This window comes from Syngnathoides biaculeatus, chromosome 20, assembly GCF_019802595.1.
Source record: "Syngnathoides biaculeatus isolate LvHL_M chromosome 20, ASM1980259v1, whole genome shotgun sequence".
Lineage (NCBI taxonomy): Eukaryota > Metazoa > Chordata > Actinopteri > Syngnathiformes > Syngnathidae > Syngnathoides > Syngnathoides biaculeatus.
Genome location: NC_084659.1, coordinates 10,069,430 through 10,090,603, shown reverse-complemented (window position 1 = coordinate 10,090,603; position 21,174 = coordinate 10,069,430). Strand labels below are relative to the sequence as shown.

General features: G+C 47.0%; 2 protein-coding genes and 1 non-coding gene across 6 annotated transcripts in view; 1 reads left to right on the top strand and 2 right to left on the bottom strand.

Moving 5' to 3' along the window:
• The window catches only part of prl2 (prolactin 2), a 118,316-nt gene that overhangs the window by 48,251 nt on the left and 48,891 nt on the right, over nucleotides 1–21,174 (bottom strand). The window lies entirely within an intron of this gene.
• The window catches only part of chst11 (carbohydrate (chondroitin 4) sulfotransferase 11), a 60,578-nt gene that overhangs the window by 12,449 nt on the left and 26,955 nt on the right, over nucleotides 1–21,174 (bottom strand). For all 4 annotated transcript variants that reach the window (XM_061806146.1, XM_061806144.1, XM_061806147.1 and 1 more), the window contains one exon: nucleotides 6,599–6,684. In XM_061806146.1, coding sequence (XP_061662130.1) covers nucleotides 6,599–6,684 — 86 coding nt within the window. The remainder of the gene's footprint in view (nucleotides 1–6,598; nucleotides 6,685–21,174) is intronic.
• Nucleotides 17,826–17,898, top strand: trnai-gau (transfer RNA isoleucine (anticodon GAU)). The gene has a single exon. It is a non-coding gene; the product is annotated as a tRNA-Ile (tRNA).

The following is a 21,174-nucleotide window of genomic DNA, read 5'->3' as shown; positions in this document are numbered from 1 at the left end:
AAAACTGCATCTAATATAGCGCAGATGGTTGTTGCTTAAGCTTTGATGCGTCAATTAAGAAAATGAATAAATAAATAAAACTTCTGAGGAACGGGCGAACTAACGAGCGTGCCGGCGGTCCAAAACCGGCGTTTAACTTTTTCACCCGAAGCCCAAAATGAAAGGCTTACGGCGGCCAAGCTCCAGAATCATTATATTCAAGCTTCTCTATCTATATTTATTACATAAGAGGCCTACAGGGAGCCAATGAATGGACGCGAGTGTACGGCTTCAGCGAAAAGGCGACCCCTGCCGCATTCCTGTAACGTGGCCAAACAAACACGTGGGGCATATGGCATCAAACATGTTTCCATTCACCCGGGGAGGAACGTTTTCCCGCTAAATAAACAAAGAAATTGATGCTCGGGAGTTAAATGTGAGAGGACTTTGGTTGTGCTTGTCCAACAGAGGCTACTCGTCTGAACAATTGAGCTCATTTTACGCTAAAAAAAAAAAAAAAAAAAAAAAAAGCCTCCCCGGTACAAAGACGGTAACTATAATAATCTCAGACTCAAAAGCTTGAAAATGGACATTTGTCCTGCCACAAAGTACCACTGAAGTGATTTACAGCAGCAGGGATGTAGACCAAACAACCAACCTGTCACTTAGGGGCAGACCAAAGCGCTTCGCTGCACGTCATACGTATTTCCTTGGGGGGGGGGGGGGGGGGAATACTAAATAAAAATAAACAGGAACAATTACATTCATTGGGTTACAGCCTACTGGCTGCAAATAGACATTGTTGACTTCATTTTGCGTGACGCAAATCTTGTATATGTTAGCGGCCATGCTAGTGACCACGGGAGTCATCCTGACTGGTCCAAAAACCAATCATGGTGGACTTTGGGTCACCACGCCCGTGATTCCTCATCGCCACAAAACCTGCCTGAAGCTTTCAATAAAATACTTGTGACGAATTTATGGGCTGATCAACAAATGTATCAGATGAAAACAAGAGTGAAAAGGGAAACTTCACCCGAACGACGCTGTAACTCTGTGGCGCTTGAACTCATTCATCTCACTGAACTTATCTTATTAGATACGGTGTCGTTCACTCACGTACAGCAGCGACTTCGCCGAGGAAGGCGCCTATCGCGCTTGCTCTTCCACGCGAGTAATAGACATCGTCGTCAGGGGGAGATGAAAGTTGCGTGGGCCGCGTTGCGTTTGTGGCTGTGGGGCCTCTGCGTGCAAGGTTGGATGCGCCGTATAGAAGGGTGTCTCTCTATCCCAGAGAAAATACAGGATGTCATTACGGCGCCGGTATCAAAGCGAGGTTGGGTTACGGCTCGGGACGCGAACGGGAGGAATTGGAGACGTCTTTGGCGTTCGGCGCGCCGCTTTTGTCACGAGGTAGGCTGAAGACACGGGCCCTGGGGGGCTTTCAGGGTTTGAATTTCCAGCTATTCGGGACTTGTGGTTTCGCGTACAGATAAGGTGCCGAGTCATCAAGTCACCTTTTTGACTTTTTGCTTGGGCCAGGTTCAGTTGTCGTTTACGGTCATTGGGGTCCTTTAAAACGCCCAACCCCTACCTCCACCCCCGACCTCTTTTGCCCCACAAGGCCCGTTTCCAGACAAATAAAAACCCATTGCAGAGCTCATCACCCAATTACATCAACTCAATACGAGCCATCCCAATGACTTGAAGCTCCATCAATCTGTTCCGCACCCCCAAAAATTCACCAAATTCCTTTGAACAAAAATCACACTGTACACTCCACAAGCTTTGGCTAACTGGAACGGCATGCGAGCGTTCCATTTGGTAGCGGCGTCTTTCAAAAGTCATCAGTGGGACGACTCAACGTTTTACACATCGACCGTCACGGATGAGCGTGATCCCTGCGCCTGTTTACTTACAGAGAGTCGGTCCGATCTGGGCGACGGTCAAAGCCAAAGTCTATTTCGTCCATTTTTTGCTTTCGGCACTTCGGAAGGCTTAATTGCCTGATTTGCGGGCCTGTCGCCACGTATTACGCAGAGCCAGCTCGGTGCGTGACAAGAACCCGTCGCCATAATTAAAACTGAAAACAATTTGAAGTCCATTACGCCTGCTGATGTCGTCTCTTTATTGCAGCTCTCTTCTTCTGTCATCATTGGGCCTTTCCCCCACTTCAAAGCCCTTTCTTATCTAGATCTTATCGTCCCACTTAAGATCTGTAAGAAAACCGCGTTGAGTTTCTCCGTGCTGTTAGGTGCTGGCCCGAGGGCCTTGGCTTGAGCACCGCTGCTTTCTTTCCGTAGGCTCCAAATAGGACGCTGTCAAAAGGGACTTGCACCTTCCGTTGAAATGTCCAATTTCCATTCCAACATGTGACTAATGAGAGGATCTAGTGTGCCCAGAAGGATTATGGTGCCATTTGGTCCATTTCATCTTTTTTTTTTTTTTTTTGGTGTAAAATGAAACAGAACCAGGATACTAACTCCAACCAGAACGCAGAAACTGATGTCAGAATGCGGCAAAATTGGATTGCCAGTGGCAAATTAAAGGGGATGTTTGTAAGTACTCCAAACGTGAGCGTCATTCTTTCGTCTTCGAAATTAGAGGAGGCGCATTCTCAGACTAAATTGCGCGGCCCGCTAGTTTTGTGTTGCTCACATATGGTAATGCCTCCATCCACCCATTTTAATAAGTACTTGGAAAGTATTCTTCTTCTTCTTAAATTCTTCTTAAAGTATTGTCACTCCTACAAGACCAGCTCACCTTCTGGCGCGCTGCTCATTTTTGAAAGCAAATTCCGCATCTTTGTGTCTAGCTAAGCACCGGACTGAACCGCAATCCCTGATTGCGGCCGAGCCCACGTGAGCCTCCTCCAGCCGTCCTCGGCGATACTAACCCGCAACGGCAAGCCGCATGCATTTGCACATCATTTTCTCCGACCCACGCAGTCATCTCCCAATCACCATGTAATAACAGCGTCTGCGGGCCTCGCCGACTCAAACCCCCCCAAAGGGAACAATGGGAGCTCTTTTTGAAGGGAAATAACATGATGGTTGACGTGAGATCTGCTGAGCTTTGTGGCCACTCGCCTTGAGCATCCATTCGACACTCATTCTGATTTTAATTATGATCGATGAAATTCGTGGGCCTGGGGGGAGAGGGGGGACGTTTACCCTCATTGTCATGTAAAACTGAATACCCTTTTAGCTACAATATAACTATGCAATAAGTTTACATTCAAATATCAGCCTCATTATGACTTACAGAGGACATCGGCTTGGAAAAAGGTTCACAAAGTCGCTGACATTGTCGATGACTTCTCATTTACAATGCCGACGGAGCAGCCTGGACATGAAGTCATTGGTTGACAATCAAAGCCTCGCGATATATAATACAGCACCCTCTCCAGGTCGGGGATGAGATCTTGCCCCAAGTGGAGGAGTTCAAGTATCTCGGGTTCTTGTTCACGAGTGAGGGAGGAATGAAGTGGGAGATTGACAGATGGATCGGTGCAGCGTCTGCAGCGATGCAGACTTTGTGTCGCTCCATTGTGGTGAAGAGGGAGCCGAGTCGAAAGGCGAAGCTCTCAATTTACCAGTCGATCTACGTTCCTACCCTCACCTTATGGGCATGAGATCTGGGTCGTGACCAAAAGAACAAGATCCCGCATACAAGCGGCCGAAATGAGTTTCCTCCGGAGGGTGTCCGGGCTCTCCCTTAGGGGTAGGGTGAGAAACTCGGCCATCCGGGAGGGCGGCAGTGTCGAGCTGCTGCTCCTCCGCATTGAGAGGAGCCAAATGAGGTGGCTGGGGCATCTGATGCGGATGCCTCCTGGACATCTCCCTGGTTTCCCCATCAGGAAGAGACCCCAAGGATGACCCAGGACACGCGAGAGAGACTATGTGTCTCGGCTGGCTTGGGAACGCCTCAGGAGAGCTGGAAGAAGTGGCTGGGGAAGGGAAGTCTGGACCATCCCTGCTTAAGCTACTTCCCCTGCGACCTGACCGGGAAAAGGGTTAGATAATGGATGGATGGACGGGTTGATATAATACAAAAAAAAAATAGAATATTTGTGCATTTAAATCATCTTCATTCAACAAAGATGTTTTAACGTTTTTTCCCCCCCTCTCCTCCGAGCGACCCAGCCCATCCCTCTGATTTCAAAACTCAAACGTGACCCTTAAAGCGCTGACGTTTGCCCACCCCTCTTCTGAAATATAGATGGGTGGAAACAGTGAGGATACTATCCTCATGGTGCAATTTCATTCCTCTCATAGTCTGCCCCTACATCACATCTTTAGCTTTCCTTCAATCTTAACCGCTTGTGGAAAAATGCTCTTCCCCCTGCCATCCTCCAAGTCAACGCGAGTCTCTCACAAAGACGTATGAGCGCACGCACCAACACGCACCGATACACCTTCTCTCCTGACCTCAAGCGCCCGGCTCAAGTTTGCTCTGGCTGCGCCCAAATTCCCCCCCTTGTGCACACACACAAGCATATCAATGGGACTTCACATGAGGGAGGACGTGTGGAAAAAAACCCTGCGCTGAAAATGAAGCCCGGGCCAGTGCCCCTCGGGCGCCTTGTCTAATCTCAGCGCAGTGGCAATAAGACACGGGCCGAGTTCTGATAAATGACCGGCGGGGAGAGAAAGAAAATTTGAAAATGTAAGCTTACGGAGAGAGCTGCGTCACTGGCAGAGGACGGCGTCACGTGATAAGGAAGCAGACGGTGGCGCCACGAGAAAAAAAAAAAAAAAATGGATCCAATCCATCACTGTGAAGGAATCACCTTGGGCTGTTTGCCCATCAGCCACTACCCCAAACAACTGTGAGCGAGAACTCCAAAAGGTTGACACGATCCCTTCCCTGATGAAGCTGCCCGAGGAATGGGAAGCCGACTCATGGCTTCCACGTTAGATGAAAATAAAACAAAAATCGACAAAATAGGCCGCGGTAGGTCAATCGTGATATAGCGGGAAGCGCCGTATGCTTAGAGTGCCACTGTCATGAAATGCATAATTTTCAGGATGTTATTAATGAAAAAAAAGCAGCCGGAACGCACCCATCCGTTTTTTCACCACACAACATGATTTTGACGTAAGTGGCTTTTTTTCACTCCCGCCGTGAAAATCCTCTTGACGGATTTGTTTTCGAGAAGAAGCTGGAAGTGACGTACAGGGCAGTAGCGCACTCAAATGGACTCGTATGTTTTACCTGCAGGAAGGTAGCTCGTTGTTCCTTCGTGTTAGCCAAAATGCCGGCTTGTTGCATTGCTGGATATTGTTCGAAAACCTGGGAGGAGGGATTCATTCTTCATACAAAAGAGCCGGTTTGTCGTGAAAAATGGATTGCACGGGTGCAAAGGGCGAGAGCTTCGTGGGTTCCAAATGACAGGTAGGTGTGGAAACAGCTGCTAAAAAAAATAATCGTTTGGGGGTGGGGGTGGGGACGTAATCCTCTCAGAATGTAACAAAAGATCCGCGCACATAAGTTGCTAAATGTGTCGATGTACACGTCGCTACCGAGCACGGCTACTGATGAGGGGCACAGCTTCGCCCGGGCTGGCTCATATATACTGTCTGTAATGTGAACTCTGTTGTTAGTTAGAAGTGATCCATCCGCATATCATCTAAATATGGCTCGAAACTACAGGGTGCTATTGCCCCGGTCACTTCACTCAATTGTGATACGTTGTCTTTTTTGAAAAGAGCTTCCGTGTCCCATAGTAGGTGGCGCAGCGTCTTTTCAATGGCGAATGTCGCGGTGTGACGTAATGAACAAAGGAAGCAGGCAATATGGCTACCAATTGGATGTCGAATGAGACTTCCGCAATTCTGCGCATCGATGACATGCTCTCCGCTCATATTTATTTTTTCGTATCGACACTGAAGTGAATAATGTTATTTGTATTTTTCATTACAATATCTATTTTAGAATGTTTATAGGGATTACACTTGACCTTTAAATAAGGCTCAAATAAAGTAAAACCACTCACCCAGTGAAGACCTAAGAAGGAAAGGTGAAGAAGATTTTCATGCTAGTTTAGCGTGTTACATACTTGGTACATTGATTCCAGCAATCCCGTTTCCAGTGAACCTCGGTATGTTCCCGGTTGGCCATTTGCAATTGCGCCGACTGTTTAGGGGAACCATCCTCTTTTTTTGGGATTAAAAAAAACTCCCCTAGCCACTGTTTTTGTACTCCAGCCAGTCACGACTGATCCAAAAATGGTGCGCTGGCACCAAATTACAGATTACGAACTATGATAGAAAAATTGTGCTCTGGCGCCAAATTATACATTAGGAACTATGTTGAAGTGAGTGGAGGCAAGCTCTAGAAAATAGACATATATCAAGTGTTAGCGACCCTTTGGGGTGGGCGTCTGTTACTTGCAAATTTTTGGCTCTGTCTCGCTTTCTGGTATCAGAGGCCAGACGATTGCATCCAGCACGTGTCCAAATCTTCCACTCGAACCGTGAACCTGCCCGGGGGGGGCCTTGTCGGGCCGCACCTCGGACAGATGGCCGAGGGCGCCGACGACGAGCGAGAGGCGACCGAGGCCACGGGGAGGCCGACAAATACGAGAAACATGAGGTGAGAGCAGATGCGTTCCTACCTGGGAGGGGTTGTAGAGCTCCTGAAGGGCGTTGCGGGAGCCTTTCCCGCAGCAGCCTTCCGCCACGTACGGGTTCCTGTGCATGACTGCAACACATACGGGAGACACCAAATAAGAACCGAGGACTTTTCAAACATAAAAGTACTGAATATTAGACCGTCGGGGGACTTTTATTCCGTTAGAACTGGTCAGGTGAAGGTCACTTTATCAAAAAAAGACCAAAAAAAAGTGATTTTTGGTCTCGGGAACACATTCGGGACAGACTGCATCCAACTCATCCTTGGCGAGCTGAAAGACTTGGAAAACTGGCTGCTCTTGAACAAAGTGAGAAGAAAAATAAAAATAAGTCATCCGCGCTGAGCGTGTCGACATGAGCCTTCGCCTTTGCCGCCACGAGCATCAGCATGCGAAAGAGCGCAGCTCGTATGCCGACCGGCTCGAAGCCGCAGTTCATTTGACCGCCTCTCGGGTCTTGAACACAACCCGATACGCGGCGCTAGTTACTCAAACAAAACCTCTCCTGTTACTCTTGGTGGAAAAACTCAAGACGTGTGATGCAGGAGGAAAGAAAATAATCCACTAATGAGAATCCAAATGAGCTTCTTTTTTTTTTTTGCAGGCCTCATGTTCATGGATGAGCATATGTCGCCTCCGTCAAGACACCTGCGCGCAAAATGACGCGCGTTCAATATTTCTGGATATATTTCCATCCGCCGCATCTCCGTCGGTTAACCTCACTCGCTCAGCGTTTGCCTCGGAGGCTTCGGCTTGAAACTTTTTCCTCTGGTTTGCGGGAGGATGGAGGAAAATCTCTCCCCCCCCCCCCCCCCCCAGCGGAAAGGATGCCATCTTGAGGCAAACTTAATTACAGGCCGCAATTAAACAGCAGGACAGCGTTTACAGACGTCGCTCAAATCCGACAAATACACCCTTGTCAAAAAAAATAATGTGAACAAATAATGTCGCGCTCCCAACAATAACCGATTTGAGATGCCGGCCCCCGCCGTCGAAAAGCAATTAAAGAAAGTGGGACGTGCTTTCCATGCCGACGCGCATCCGCCGCGTCACGCTCTCGGCATCCATATTTGCTCGCTTCCACGCACCTGCTGGTGCGCTCATCTGTCAATTTACAAATCTGCGGAGCGCAAACATGCAAATGTGTCTCTGGCTCCCGGCCAGCCGCCCACTCGCTGTTGGCGCGCGTCTGCGAAAGTCCACGTTTCGCTTTCGGGCTGCAGCGATTCAAGCGATGGAGGCTCGGGAGGCCGTTGTTGATTGGGACTCTGCGTTGGGCCACACCACTGAGGAGTGAGCTGAACTGCCTTCATGTTTGACATTTTAATGCCACTAAGACACGGACCAGTTTGTCAAGACACGGGCTGGGCGCAGGATGCTGCATAACGAGTGCTCGCGCCGTGCTCTCCTCGCTCCGGTGAGGCCAACAGCGAGCAGACTGCTCGCGGCGATGGACGTCAAAAGAAATCAGGATAATGTTCCTTTTGCTGCATTTTTTAAAAGCGCTATCAGTGATGACTTGACACTTAAATATAAAATAAATAGATAAAATATCTGTTGTCACCTGAAACTAAGTGTGTCAAAAAGAAAATCCCCGGCGGGCTCGTGTTGCTGGAAATGCCAACGGAGACGAAGAAGAAAGGAGGGAGGGGATAAAAGCGCATCTTTTTAATCCTTTTGTTCTCAAAGCGTGCATAGTAAGCCTGCTTACACACACGGGCAGGCATAAGAATTATTTAAATATGTCCACGCGAGGCTTAATACAATTTCTTTTGTTGCCTTCACGTACACGACTGCACACCCACATGGACAAAAAAAAAAAAAAAAAAATAGAACGGAGCTGCCTGATCAGCCAATTATATTGCATTACTACTGATTTGGCATCTGTTTAACACAGGCACTGACACGAAAAAAAAAAATGGTGTAACCATGGAAACCGTATCACTCTCCTCGCCGTGCGCTACCTGCACCTGCGGGCCTCGGGAGTTAACAAAGGACAAGAGGAAAGTGCGAATGATATTTTGGCCATTTTGGGTGCTAGCTTGGTGCATAGTGATGATGTTTAAGTGCGGAGCAACACAGGTAGACAGACAATATGAATACTCGGGCATATGTTCGTCCGTATCCCCTGTCATTAGATGGGGTTAACTGTCAGTTCCACTGGGTATTGCACATTATTATCAAACGCCGCTTTTAAAATAAATAAAAAAACATTCCTCGCTTCGTCCCTCTTCATCCTCCCCTCCTCCTCCTCCTCCTCCTGCCTGTCTCCCATCATGCCGATGATGAGTTTGCCGGCCCGTTGTTGCACCGTGAAGCTAATAGACCGGGAGCTGCACTTGACAGCAATGAAAATAAACCACACACACGACAGGAGGCAATTTTGAGGCCTGCTCACGTGACGCGCCACCTCCTGCCTTTTCCCAAATTGCTCCAAAATATTTTCTCTTTCAATTTATTAAACTTACCAGTCGATCTACGTTCCTACCCTCACCTATGAGCACCAGCTGTGGGCCCTGACTGAAAAAACAAGATCCCGGATACAAGCGGCTGAAATGAGCTTCCTCCGCAGGGTGTCCGGGCAGTCCCTTAGAGAAGCTCGGTCATCCGGGAGGGGCTCAGTGTCGACCCGCTGCTCCTCCGCATTGAGAGGAGCCAGATGAAGTGGCTGGGGCATCTGATCCAGATGCCTCCCTGGTGAGGTGTTCCGGGAACGTCCCACCGGAAAGAGATCCCGGGGACGACCCAGGACACGCTGTAGGGACTATGTCTCTCGGCTGGCTCGGGAACGCCTCGGAATCCCTCCGGAAGAGCTCGAAGAAGTGGCTGGGGAAAGGGAAGTCTGAGTAACCCTGCTGAAGGTCCTTCCCCCGCGACCCGACCGGGACAAGCGATAGATAATGGATGGATGGATGGATGGATGGATCGATGGATTTTTTTGCACTTTTAAAGAAGCTGGCCCGCTTCCAGCTTCACTCCATCATCCAACTGAGGTCAGAGGTGAGCGGACATCACCGTGAAACCTGAACTGAGCGTGGGTCTTGTTTTAAAGAGGCAAAGGGCACAGCGACGACATCCCATCAGGAGATAATCTTCCTTATTTAAAGTTTTCGTCGCAATGTACTTTTCACAGTAAGAATGGAATTTTAAAGATTGTGAAAGATCCCAAAACATTTCATCACTTGGTTTCTCCAACAAATATAGTGAAGCTGGTTATATTGGTGAAAGGCAATGAAAAATGTCCACCGCCCCCCCCCCCCCCCCCATAGTGTTACGCTACACGTTCCAACGAACCAAATATTATTATTTTTTTTTTAACAATGAAACCATAATAGCTTCTAAGCTAATGGCAAATTTAGCTACCCGATTTTGTTTCGGCGTCCACTGCGGCCAAAACAGAGCATCTCACCAGTCAATTGTTGATTTGAACATTGTTCAATAACTAATGTCAGTGAAGCCAAAGGGTTTTTAATCAGGCCAATTGCTTCCTGTGCTGCGAAGTGCTTAGATCACACACACACAAAAAAAAAAAAAAAAAAAAAAAAAAAGAACATGCTCAGTCAGGGCTCGGCAATCGCGCCCAACATCTGCCGCCATCTATCAGCGGAGGATTACGGGCCTCTGGGGAGAGATTAATTTGTGACTAATCTCACCTACGCGGCGGGACGGTGCAGAGAGCCGTGCTGAGCCGCGAACACGGGAAAGTGATGATCGGGACTAAACGCCGGTGCGCGCCAACACTCGAGATGGGGACGGACGTGGGCGTCGTGCGTGTGCAAGCGGCGCCTCGGAGTAGTCGTGCGTGTGAAACCGATCGAGGTCGGCAGCGTGCGGCACTTATAGGCCGGCGCGGCTCACCTGAGGTTGGCGTAGGTGGCCGGAGGAAGCCGAGATAGTAAGTGAGCTTCTTTCGGCTTGTCCCGTTAGGGTTCGCTACAGCGTGACATCTCATATGAACGCTCATATTTGTTTGCTAGAGTTTTTACACCGGATACCCTTCCTGGCGGCAACCCCTCTTGGGGAGTAGAGGCCCCAGACAGATACGAACTCACAACCCCTCTTTTACCAAACCAATGCTCTAACCACTGAGCTCTGGGTCCTGCTTCCCGGAGGAAGATGACGACAAATAAAGCCGCGTTGCTTTTACAGCCGGATATAATCTGGCGGACTCTTCAATCCCAGATTAGAGCGGGAGGAAGTCGTCAGTCAATTGGAAAAACCGCTTTTTCTACAAAAAATGCTCCAGGTAGTCATTGTTCGGCACACTTGCCATAATTTCAAACAATTCCCGTTGGTCATCCTAAAAAGGTCTCTGTTAAAAGTACACAAAGGATAAAGAATTACACCTCGCAAAGGCACATTTTGCTTCCGGGACGATTTACTTCAGGTCACTGGAATTCTAAGGAAGTAATTGTCACACACGGGTGAAAAGTCATCACCAGGGAAATGTAAAAACTGTAAAAAACTGCCTTCATTTAGTCACTTACACATATTGTCCCAAATTGTGCTGCAGTTCCAAGTCCACTCGATCTAAAAGGTCGTCAGGCCATCTTGTGGCCCGAGTCCCGGCCACTTCAACACGTCACACGTGCCGGCCCAGCTGGTTGTGGAGCGGAGAGCCGGGCCGGTTCCCGCTTTCAGACGGCCTTTGACGACCGCCGCCGTAGGCTTTCATTCATTTAACATGAGCGGGATTCCATTATTGATGCGCCGCTGCCGCGCCGTACTTGTTACTCGTGGCGAGACTGCATGGACTGCATCCAAACTATCAGCGGGGTAACGGGGACATATCATGGGAAGTTGAGTTCTCAATTGCTCGTGTACAATTAGTTGCTCACTCGCAAAGATTATTCGAGGAGTACTTGGCGTGATTGCACAGGGGATGGGCTAATTTATGTGTCTCGACAAACGCGATGAATAAATTCTCATTTGTGCGAAACAATGTTTTGTAGCTCCGAGGCATCGTTCATGAATTAGCGTCATAATAAAATGCATTCAGTCCAGGCTGTTAAAAGGACAGTCATCACGCTGTATTTAACAACATCTCATTGTCGGCGGCTCTCAAAGTGATTTTTGGGGTGACTTCTTCCCCCATTCGTACTGCCCATAAAATGTGGAACACCTGCACCTTTTAGCGGTTGGTAGAAAGTGGCCAGTAAATCAGAAAATCGGGACGACTTTCAGTGAGTAGGCGCATCGCACATCTGTTCTTCTCATTTTCAAGGCTTTTTAAAAACTCTGTCTCGTCTCAAACGTGACATCAGCGCCGAGTTTTCCCAGGACTCCAAAGACGCGGCTGCCCACTCGCTGGCTGACTCACTGAGTCGCAGCCAACAGTCAGCGCTGCAGGACCGCAGATGTTCGGAAAACTTGGACACATGGTAGACGCGTTGACTCGCGTACAGTCGCCGGCCTTTGACACTTTTGGAGAGCTTTGAATTCACAACATCAGACCGAGATCGGCACGAAGCGGTCGCACACCGATTATCGCAATCCGCCATGATTACAAACAGTATTGCGATTATTACTTTTGATGTTTTGGACTTTATGATGATTTTATTCTTTCTATCTTTGTCCCTTGCAAGACATTTCACTCCTGCTATGACCTCTAGATGGGGAATAATTATACATGACAAAAAGATAGCAAGCATGAAAACCAGAGAAAAACTCCAACTCACAAAAGAGTGCAATTGAGGATAGATTGATTGATTGATGAACTGATTTTTGTTGTTGCTGTTTTTTTAACAACGAACTGAATGGCACAATGGCTGTTTAATACGTCTGGGTACTTAAGCAGTCCTTTTCATCACGCTCTTCGCATTGTGAGACCACGAGTCAGAGACGCCGCCAGAGAATTGATGAAAATGACCTCGAGGCTTCAAACAAAATGTTCTCAGAGGGAAGTGGATGCAGAGGGTCAAGTGGCACAGAGGGCCATCGGCTGGTTGCAACGGGAGGAAACAGACCGACTGAAAGAGTCACAGAAAGGCACATTTATGGACCATGGAGTTGAATTTCTTTCGTTCAGCTGCACAGTGAAGAAAATGAGTATTTGAACACCCTGCGATATTGCAAGTTCTCCCACTCAGAAATCATGGAGGGGTCTGAAATTTCCATCGTAGGTGCCTGTCCACTGCGAGAGAGATCATCTAAAAGAAAAATCCAGAAATCACAATGTATGATTTTTTTTAAAAAGGATTGTGATACAGCTGCAAATAAGTATTTGAACACCTCAGAAAATCAATGTTGATATTTGGTACAGTAGCCTTTGTTTGCAATTACAGAGGTCAAACGTTTCCTGTAGTTGTTCACCAGGTTTGTACACACTGCAGGAGGGATTTTGGCCTATTTCTTCCACACAGATCTTCTCTAGATCAGACAGATTTCTGGGCTGTCACTGAGAAACACGGAGTTTCAGCTCCCTCCAAATATTTTCTATTGGGTTTAGGTCTGGAGACTGGCTAGGCCACACCAGAACCTTGATATGCTTCTTACGGAGCGACTCCTTGGTTTTCCTGGCTGTGTGGTTCAGGTCATTGTCATATTGAAAGACCCGGCCACGACGTCGGTTAGTTGAATTATGACCACAAAGTTCCATTTTGGTTTCATCTGACACCTCTGTATCATCCAAATTGTCATTGGCAAACTCAAGACCATACTTATTATACTATATGTATATACATATTTTCTTCACTGTAAGTTCGAAAGGCTCTTTGTTCATGTATGCACTGCTTCTGACTACCAATCAATACAGACCACCCAAAGTCAGTCTGGATAGTCTCCAGTAACCCATAACCAAACTATAATGAGGACAAGCGGTATAGCAAACGGCTGGATGGATGTAAGAATCTCTCTCGGAAAACGCCAAAAGATTGAAATATTTTGAGGTGACAATTTGTTTTCAGAGTTGCACTTTCAGTGAAGGAACACCCACTCCCCCGGAGCACAAATATGTCTTTGTGGCTAACGGGGGAGCGGTCGAAAGGCGCTCAGGCGTGAGTCGATTCGGTCGGAAGGTCCCCGAGCGTGGAAAGAGTCGCCCGTCACGAGACGTGCCGGCTGGACGGAAGCGGAGCAGACTGCGCAGGAAAAAAAAAAACAACAACAAAAAAAAAGGAACCACGAGACTGCGTGATGCAGACGCTGCAGGGGTCACGAGAGCCAAGGATGAATCCAGACGGGGTGGTGCCCCAATTGAACTCGCTCAAACGCTTTCGGTCACATTCCACGTCTCGCTGCTTGGGAGTTGACGACCCTCGCCCTCTTTGCTCGGCCGTAAAGGAGCGAGTGAAGAATTAAAAACTGCTATCTGATCCCCGTGGCTCGCCTGCAAGCTGACAAGTCAAGCTGCCGTCGCAGGAGAAGGACGGTGGAGCGGGTGCGAGAAGGCACTTAATTCCACTCAAAGGAAAATCATTTGAGTTCTCCCCGGTCCACCGCGTCTGCACTCGGGGGTCCTTATGCATAAAACATCTAAAGCGAGATAAAAAAAAAAAAAAAAAAAAATGCTCTCGGTTGCAGAGAGATTGTGAGTAATTCATGAGTTCTAAGCCCAGAGACTCCTTGAAGGAAGGGCTCTCCATATTGAGCGCGGATGAGGACATGTGGGAGCCGGCTGTACTAAAAGGACTTTTCGCAGGGGTGCAAACCAAAAGCGCATTAAGTTGCCTCAAAATATACAAAGATGGCGTCTGTTGATGTCAACGTAGCCCCAAACACTTCATCATACAATCCAGCCTTAAAGTCAACAGATGAAAATTGGGAATTCGGGCATTTGTCAGGATTTTAGATTCAAGGCAGAGCGCAGATTCGATGTACGTGAAACCAGTTTTCTGTCCAGCAGTTATTTCGCCAACCGGGGCCAATGAACTCTGCCTAGCGACAAGTGACCGTGCAAACGTGCAATGTGCAACATAACCAGGAAAATGAACCTGGGCACATTTCTCTTCAACCTACTTCTTGTTTTTAAATTTTTTTTTTTTTTTTTCCAGTTGTGAAGTTTTATAACTAATTCATAGCCTTTGTCGTGTGATTCATAACATTGCCGCTGGTGCAGGATTTAAGAAAAAATATTAAAAAAATACAGAAAAGCGGCTAATCCTGACAGAAAGCAAGATAGATTTCTCTGTGTGTCGTCAACCTAAGTGGTTGGTGCCCTGCCGATTTGTCTTCCAACTCGGGCTTTGCTTGGAAAAACAACCTTCCAGGCACCTTCTTGGGGAGTCTCTCCCATGCAGTTAGAACTGGAAAGACTTATGTGGAGAAAAAAATAAATAGAATACTACTTTCCCATCCGTCCAATCAGATTATAGTCCGCGTGGGACCAAAGTGTGTTCGGTACGCCCTGGAGTGACTGCAACACCGCGGAACCCACCGATGAGTCAGATAAGGAACGCCTCGGAAAGACGCCTGAGGTCATTAGCGACAACTTAAGAAGGATTTTTCGGGTCAAATGTGTGCAAAGTGGACACCCATGAAACGATGAAACGCCACCGTGAGAAAAGACAACCACGCCAGCTCCCCTAATGAGCTCGCTGATGCAAACAATAACATTTGTCAAGTCAATTAAAGCACGTCATTATCTTGATCTAATTCCTTTCTATTCTTTTTCTCGTAAACAAGGTCACCTTCACTGGACCGGACCATTCTCCGCTCAGAATATTCACGAACGCAGACAAATGCTACAGCCTGAGAGATGATTGACGCTAAGACACGTCTATGGAGGTTAACAGCCACATAAGAAGCCGACCAGTCCTTAAACCTGCAGTAAAGAAAAGGTCAAGACCAACTGATCGCAGGGCCATAAATATATCACCCTTGTCCTTGGTTGTGGAAAAAGTCTCGATGTGCTCAGTGGCACAAAAGAAAACAAAAAATAGATACGCAAGAAGGGACGAGGGATGCCTGCGGCAATCGAGATCCTGCTAAGAGTCGTGCATTTGTTGCAGCTCAGGAGGCTTATTTGCGGGCCAAACAACAAGTCCACTTGATCACCCGTGTTCTCCCCAAAAATATCTAATAAAAATATTATATTTTAAAAACGCTGTACTGAGGACTGGCGTATTTTTATCCGCTCAACCTGGCCTTTTCCAAGCAGCTTTCGATTTGCCCGGAGACAACCCACGCAGGCACGGGGAGAACATGCAAATAAGTCCAACGCTTTACCAGCTGATCCACCGTGCCGCCATCGGTAGAATAATTGATTCTAAAAACAACTGACAACTGTAGCCCTACTGTCAATATATTACATATGTTCTTAACGCAGTGACTCTTGTCGTCGTAATTTCGCCAACTGTCAATTCTTGCTGCGTCAAGATTTCACTTTTTTTTTTTTTTTTTTTTTTTGTCCTTCGCCCAAGTCTAAAATGCACCATTCCTATTTGCAGCCTGCCAAAATGCGCTGCCCGGTTTGTGGCAAAAAGCCTCCCAATTGTGTCTGTAACCTTCCGCTATAATTACTCACTTTCCATATTTATAGAAATGGGCGCAACAGTCTCATTTGGCCGACACACTCATCATCATCACATGAATTCATTGTGCTTATCCGAAGACACAAAGCGGTAGTCAGCGCGTTATGTCTGGGGGGGGGGAATCATATGACAGCGGGCGTGTCAGAACATGAAGCATTTTACGACGTGGCTCACAATGTGCGCCTCTGTGCGCCTGACCTTTGAGCCCCAATTGGGCATTCATTGTCACTAATTAGACCCAGCCGTTGGAGGGTAATTAAAAAAAAAAAAAGAACACCGCTTAATATCCAGACGGGTGCCGACTCCCGGCTCGTAATCGCGGCTACATTTTCCAACACAAAGCTCCGTAATAAGCCAAATGCTTTTCAATAACCTAACCAGAGACGGAGCGCGCCAACGTTAATTCCCCGGTCCCCCGACACCGGCAAACGCTTTTCTCGGGAGAGATAAACAACCGTAATGCCACACTTAATGGTGGAATTACGCGAGGAAGCTGGATTTGAACATTACTTACGGTTATTTTGATTACTCGCGCGAAGAGAATGTGCACGAACGGCGTCGTATTGCATTCTCATTTTTAACTCTTAGGAAAGCATTTCAAAGACTTCAAGGCATCATAATTGAGCCATACAACGCAAGGATGGAAAGAGAACATTGGGAGAGATTAATTCATTAATTTTCCTCACCGTCAATCAAGCAAATTTTTTTTGAATTGAAAAGGTGATGACTGGAAATTGCCCGGTTGTTCGAGGCCACCATTTTGACACGAAACAACCCTCATTATGTTCCCCCTTGTGAAATTGCGGTCAAAATGCGCAAACTCGGCATCTTATTCGACCCAACTATCAACCAAAGAGTTGATGTGCAGGATCCGAGCAAACATTAACATTAACTCGCGTTCGAGGTGTGTCAGAAAGGTTCCAGGCCCGCGCGTTCAAGTGCCACGTCAACAAACAGATCCTGCGTTGTTTGCCCTCCTGATCACGTTGCACTGAGCCAAGAACAGCAATTGCCATCTTGGAGCGAGCGACCCAACCTGGCACCGTGAGAAAAATCTTTCTAAAAGTGCATGAAGGTATGGCAGATTCTTGGAACCTCTTTCATATCTCGCATGCAAAACCTATTGTGAAATATGCCATTTACCGTTTACACCGAAAGGATTCGGGCCCCCCTTGAACTTTTCAGCCTTTCGACAACAAGAGGGACACAGACGTGAAGTGGAATGAAATTTATTGGATATTTGAAACTTTTTTTGACAAATAAAAACCTGAAAAGTGGGGCGTGCAATATTATTCCGCCACCTTGCATTAATATTTGTGGCGCCACCTTTTGCTGCAATTACAGCTGCAAGTCGCTTGGGGTACGTCTCTGTCCGTTTTGCAAGACTGAAATTCTTTTCCCGGGTGGCTTGTGGCAAACCTTAAAATACTCAACACTAAGCTGCTAATATCGAAAGTCAAGGCAACAAAAGTGAGCACACCCCTCAGTGAAAATGTCCAAGTTGGGCCCAATTAGTCATTTTTTTCCTCCGAGTGTGACAAGGTTTGAATGAACCGGGGAGCAGATGGGTTAAATACACAGTTACCACTCTTCCATCTCATCTGTACGCTGTTTAGACGGAAATATTGCAAATACTATTCCAGTTTTTCTTACGCTTTAGTTTGCATGGAGCTGTTTGCTTTGCTAACGGTTTGATCATTTAATTTAATGAATTTGTTATGGTCATTCTTAGTGTTGTGTGAGGCCCCGTAGCTCAGTGGTTAGAGCACTGGTTTGATAAACCAGGGGTTGTGGGTTCGTATCCCACTGGGGCCTCCACTCCCTGAGAAGGGTTGCGTCAGGAAGGGCATCCGGCGTAAAAATTGTGCCAAACATATGTGCGTTCATCTGAGATGACACGCTGTGGCGACCCCGAAAGGGACAAGCCGAAAGAAACTTACTTATTCTTAGTGTTGTGTGAGATTTACAATGGCAAAAAAAAAAAAAAAAAAAAAAAAGTGTGCAATGTGGCTATTGAAAGTGACCCTTGCCCGTTCTTCCTTGCAAAAAACAACTCAAGCTCAGTGAGGTTGGATGGAGAGCGTTTGTGAGCTGCAGTCTTAGCTCTGCCCACAGATTCTCGATTGGATTCAGGTCTAGACTTTGACTTGCCCGTTCCAACACCTGGATACATTTATTTGTGAATCATTGGGTCGTAGATTTGGCCTTATGTTTTGGATCATTGCCCTGTTGGAAGATAAGTCTTCGTCCCAGTCTTGGGTGTTTTGCAGACTCCAACAGGTTTTCTTCCAGAATGGTCCTATATTTGGTTCCAGTCATTTTCCCATCAATTGGAGCCATCTTCCCTGACCTAAACCACGAGGCTACCACCACCATGTTTGGCAGTGGGGATGGTGTGTTCAGGGTGATGAGCTGTGTTGCTTTTACGCCAAACTTATCTTTTTGCATTGTGGCCAGAAAGTTCCATTTTGGTTTCATCTGACCAGAGCACCTTCTTCCACATCTTTGGTGTGTCTCCCGGGTGGCTTGTGGCAAACCTTAAACGAGACTTTTTATGGATATCTTTGAGAAATGCCTTTCTTCTCGCCAGTCTTCCATAAAGGCCAGATTTGTGCAGCGTAAGACTGATTGATGTCTTATGGACAGACTCTCCTACCTCAGCTGTTGATCTCTGAAGTTCATCCAGAGTGATCACGGGCCTCTTGGCTGCATCTCTAATCAGTCTTCTCCTTGTTCGAGGTGAAGGTTTAGAGGGACGGCAGGGTCTTGGTAGATCTGCAGTGGTCTGATACTCCTTCCGTTTAAATATGATTGCTTGCACGGTGCTCCTTGAGATGTTTCAAGCTGAGGAAATCTTTTTGTATCCAAATCGGCTTTAAACCTCTCCACAACAGTATCTTGGACCAGCCTGGCGTGTTCCTTGGTCTTTGTGATGCTCACTGCACTTGAAACAGAACCCTGAGACTATCACAGAGCAGGTGCATTTATACGGAGACTTGATCACACGGAGCGGGATTCTATTTATCATCATCAGTCAACATTGGATCAGTCAGAGATCCTCACTGAACTTCTGGAGTGAGTTTGCTGCACTGAAAGTAAAGGGGATGAATAATATTGGACGCCCCACTTTTCAGTTGTGAAAAAAAGTATAAAATATCCAATAAATTTCGTTCAACTTTTTATATCTTTATATTTCAAGTGTGAAACGGGGCAAAAGGTTGAAAAGTTCAAGGGGGCCGAATACTTTCACCAGGCACTGTACTTTGTAGTACGTACTGAAGGTGTTGTTGGGTTCATTACATACAAAATATTCAGTATTAATGATTCCGGTTTATTTATTGTTATGAAAACCACCCGTTGAGCATGAGGGTTCTTTCAAGCGCACTCATCACGTGGGTTTCCGCGCTGTCTTTTGGGTCGGCGTCATCTCCCCGTCCCTGCGCTGTTGACACAACGCCTTCACCTACGTCAGCCGCCGCGTGCCGACACTGAGCCTTTTCAAGAGGAGCTAGCGAGTGACCCGGAGAGAGCCGAGTGGAGTGGAGTGGAAAGCCGGAGTCAGCAGAAAAAGCCAGAGTGTAAAATATCTGATGACATTCTGACAAAGCAGAAGAGTGTGTTGGTGTGTGAGTCAGAGTTGTACAAGGCGACAAAACCGGCAGACCGTTTCGGACAGTCTTTCGCACGTCACACCTGACGACTCAAGCTACAATGTACTCTTTCTAAATTTAGTTTTACATCCCCGGCAGATTATTAATATTTTCTGGTGTACCCTGCATCTCGCTGAAAGTGACTTACCGGTGACCCCAATAAGGATAAACTGTGTGTATATATATATATATATATATATAGCCGCAAAATTACTTAGGGTTATTTTGATTACTCGCGCGAAGATAATGTGCACGAACGGCGTCGTATTGCATTCTCATTTTTAATTCTTAGGAAAGCATTTCAAAGACTTCAAGGCATCATAATTGAGCCATACAACGCAAGGATGGAAAGAGAACATTGGGAGAGATTAATTCATTAATTTTCCTCACCGTCAATCAAGCAAATTTTTTTTGAATTGAAAAGGTGATGACTGGAATTTGCCCGGTTGTTCGAGGCCACCATTTTGACACGAAACAACCCTCATTAAGTTCCCCCTTGTGAAATTGCGGTCAAAATGCGCAAACTCTGCATCTTATTCGATCCAACTATCAACCAAAGAGTTGACGTGCAGGAGCCGAGCAAACATTAACATTAACTCGCGCTGCTTTTTTTTTTTTTTTACGACGCGTCCCGTGGAGATGTGAAGTGCCTCATCGAGACCTCACGCGGAGCTCCGGGGGGGCTGTGAATGGAGTCAAAGCCATCTGCTGTACAGAAGGGTCTACGGTACCGTACGACGGGGGAGTCGGCGTCACTAAGCACCGCCGTCTTGTTCGAGGTGCGTCAGAAAGGTTCCAGGCCCGCGCGTTCAAGTGCCACGTCAACAAACAGATCCTGCGTTGTTTGCCCTCCTGATCACGTTGCACTGAGCCAAGAACAGCAATTGCCATCTTGGAGCGAGCGACCCAACCTGGCACCGTGAGAAAAATCTTTCTAAAAGTGCATGAAGGTGTGGCAGATTCTTGGAACCTCTTTCATATCTCGCATGCAAAACCTATTGTGAAATATGCCATTTACCGTTTACACCGAAAGGATTCGGGCCCCCCTTGAACTTTTCAGCCTTTCGACAACAAGAGGGACACAGACGTGAAGTGGAATGAAATTTATTGGATATTTGAAACTTTTTTTGACAAATAAAAACCTGAAAAGTGGGGCGTGCAATATTATTCCGCCACCTTGCATTAATATTTTGTGGCGCCACCTTTTGCTGCAATTACAGCTGCAAGTCGCTTGGGGTACGTCTCTGTCCGTTTTGCAAGACTGAAATTCTTTTCCCGGGTGGCTTGTGGCAAACCTTAAAATTACTCAACACTAAGCTGCTAATATCGAAAGTCAAGGCAACAAAAGTGAGCACACCCCTCAGTGAAAATGTCCAAGTTGGGCCCAATTAGTCATTTTTTTCCTCCGAGTGTGACAAGGTTTGAATGAACCGAGGAGCAG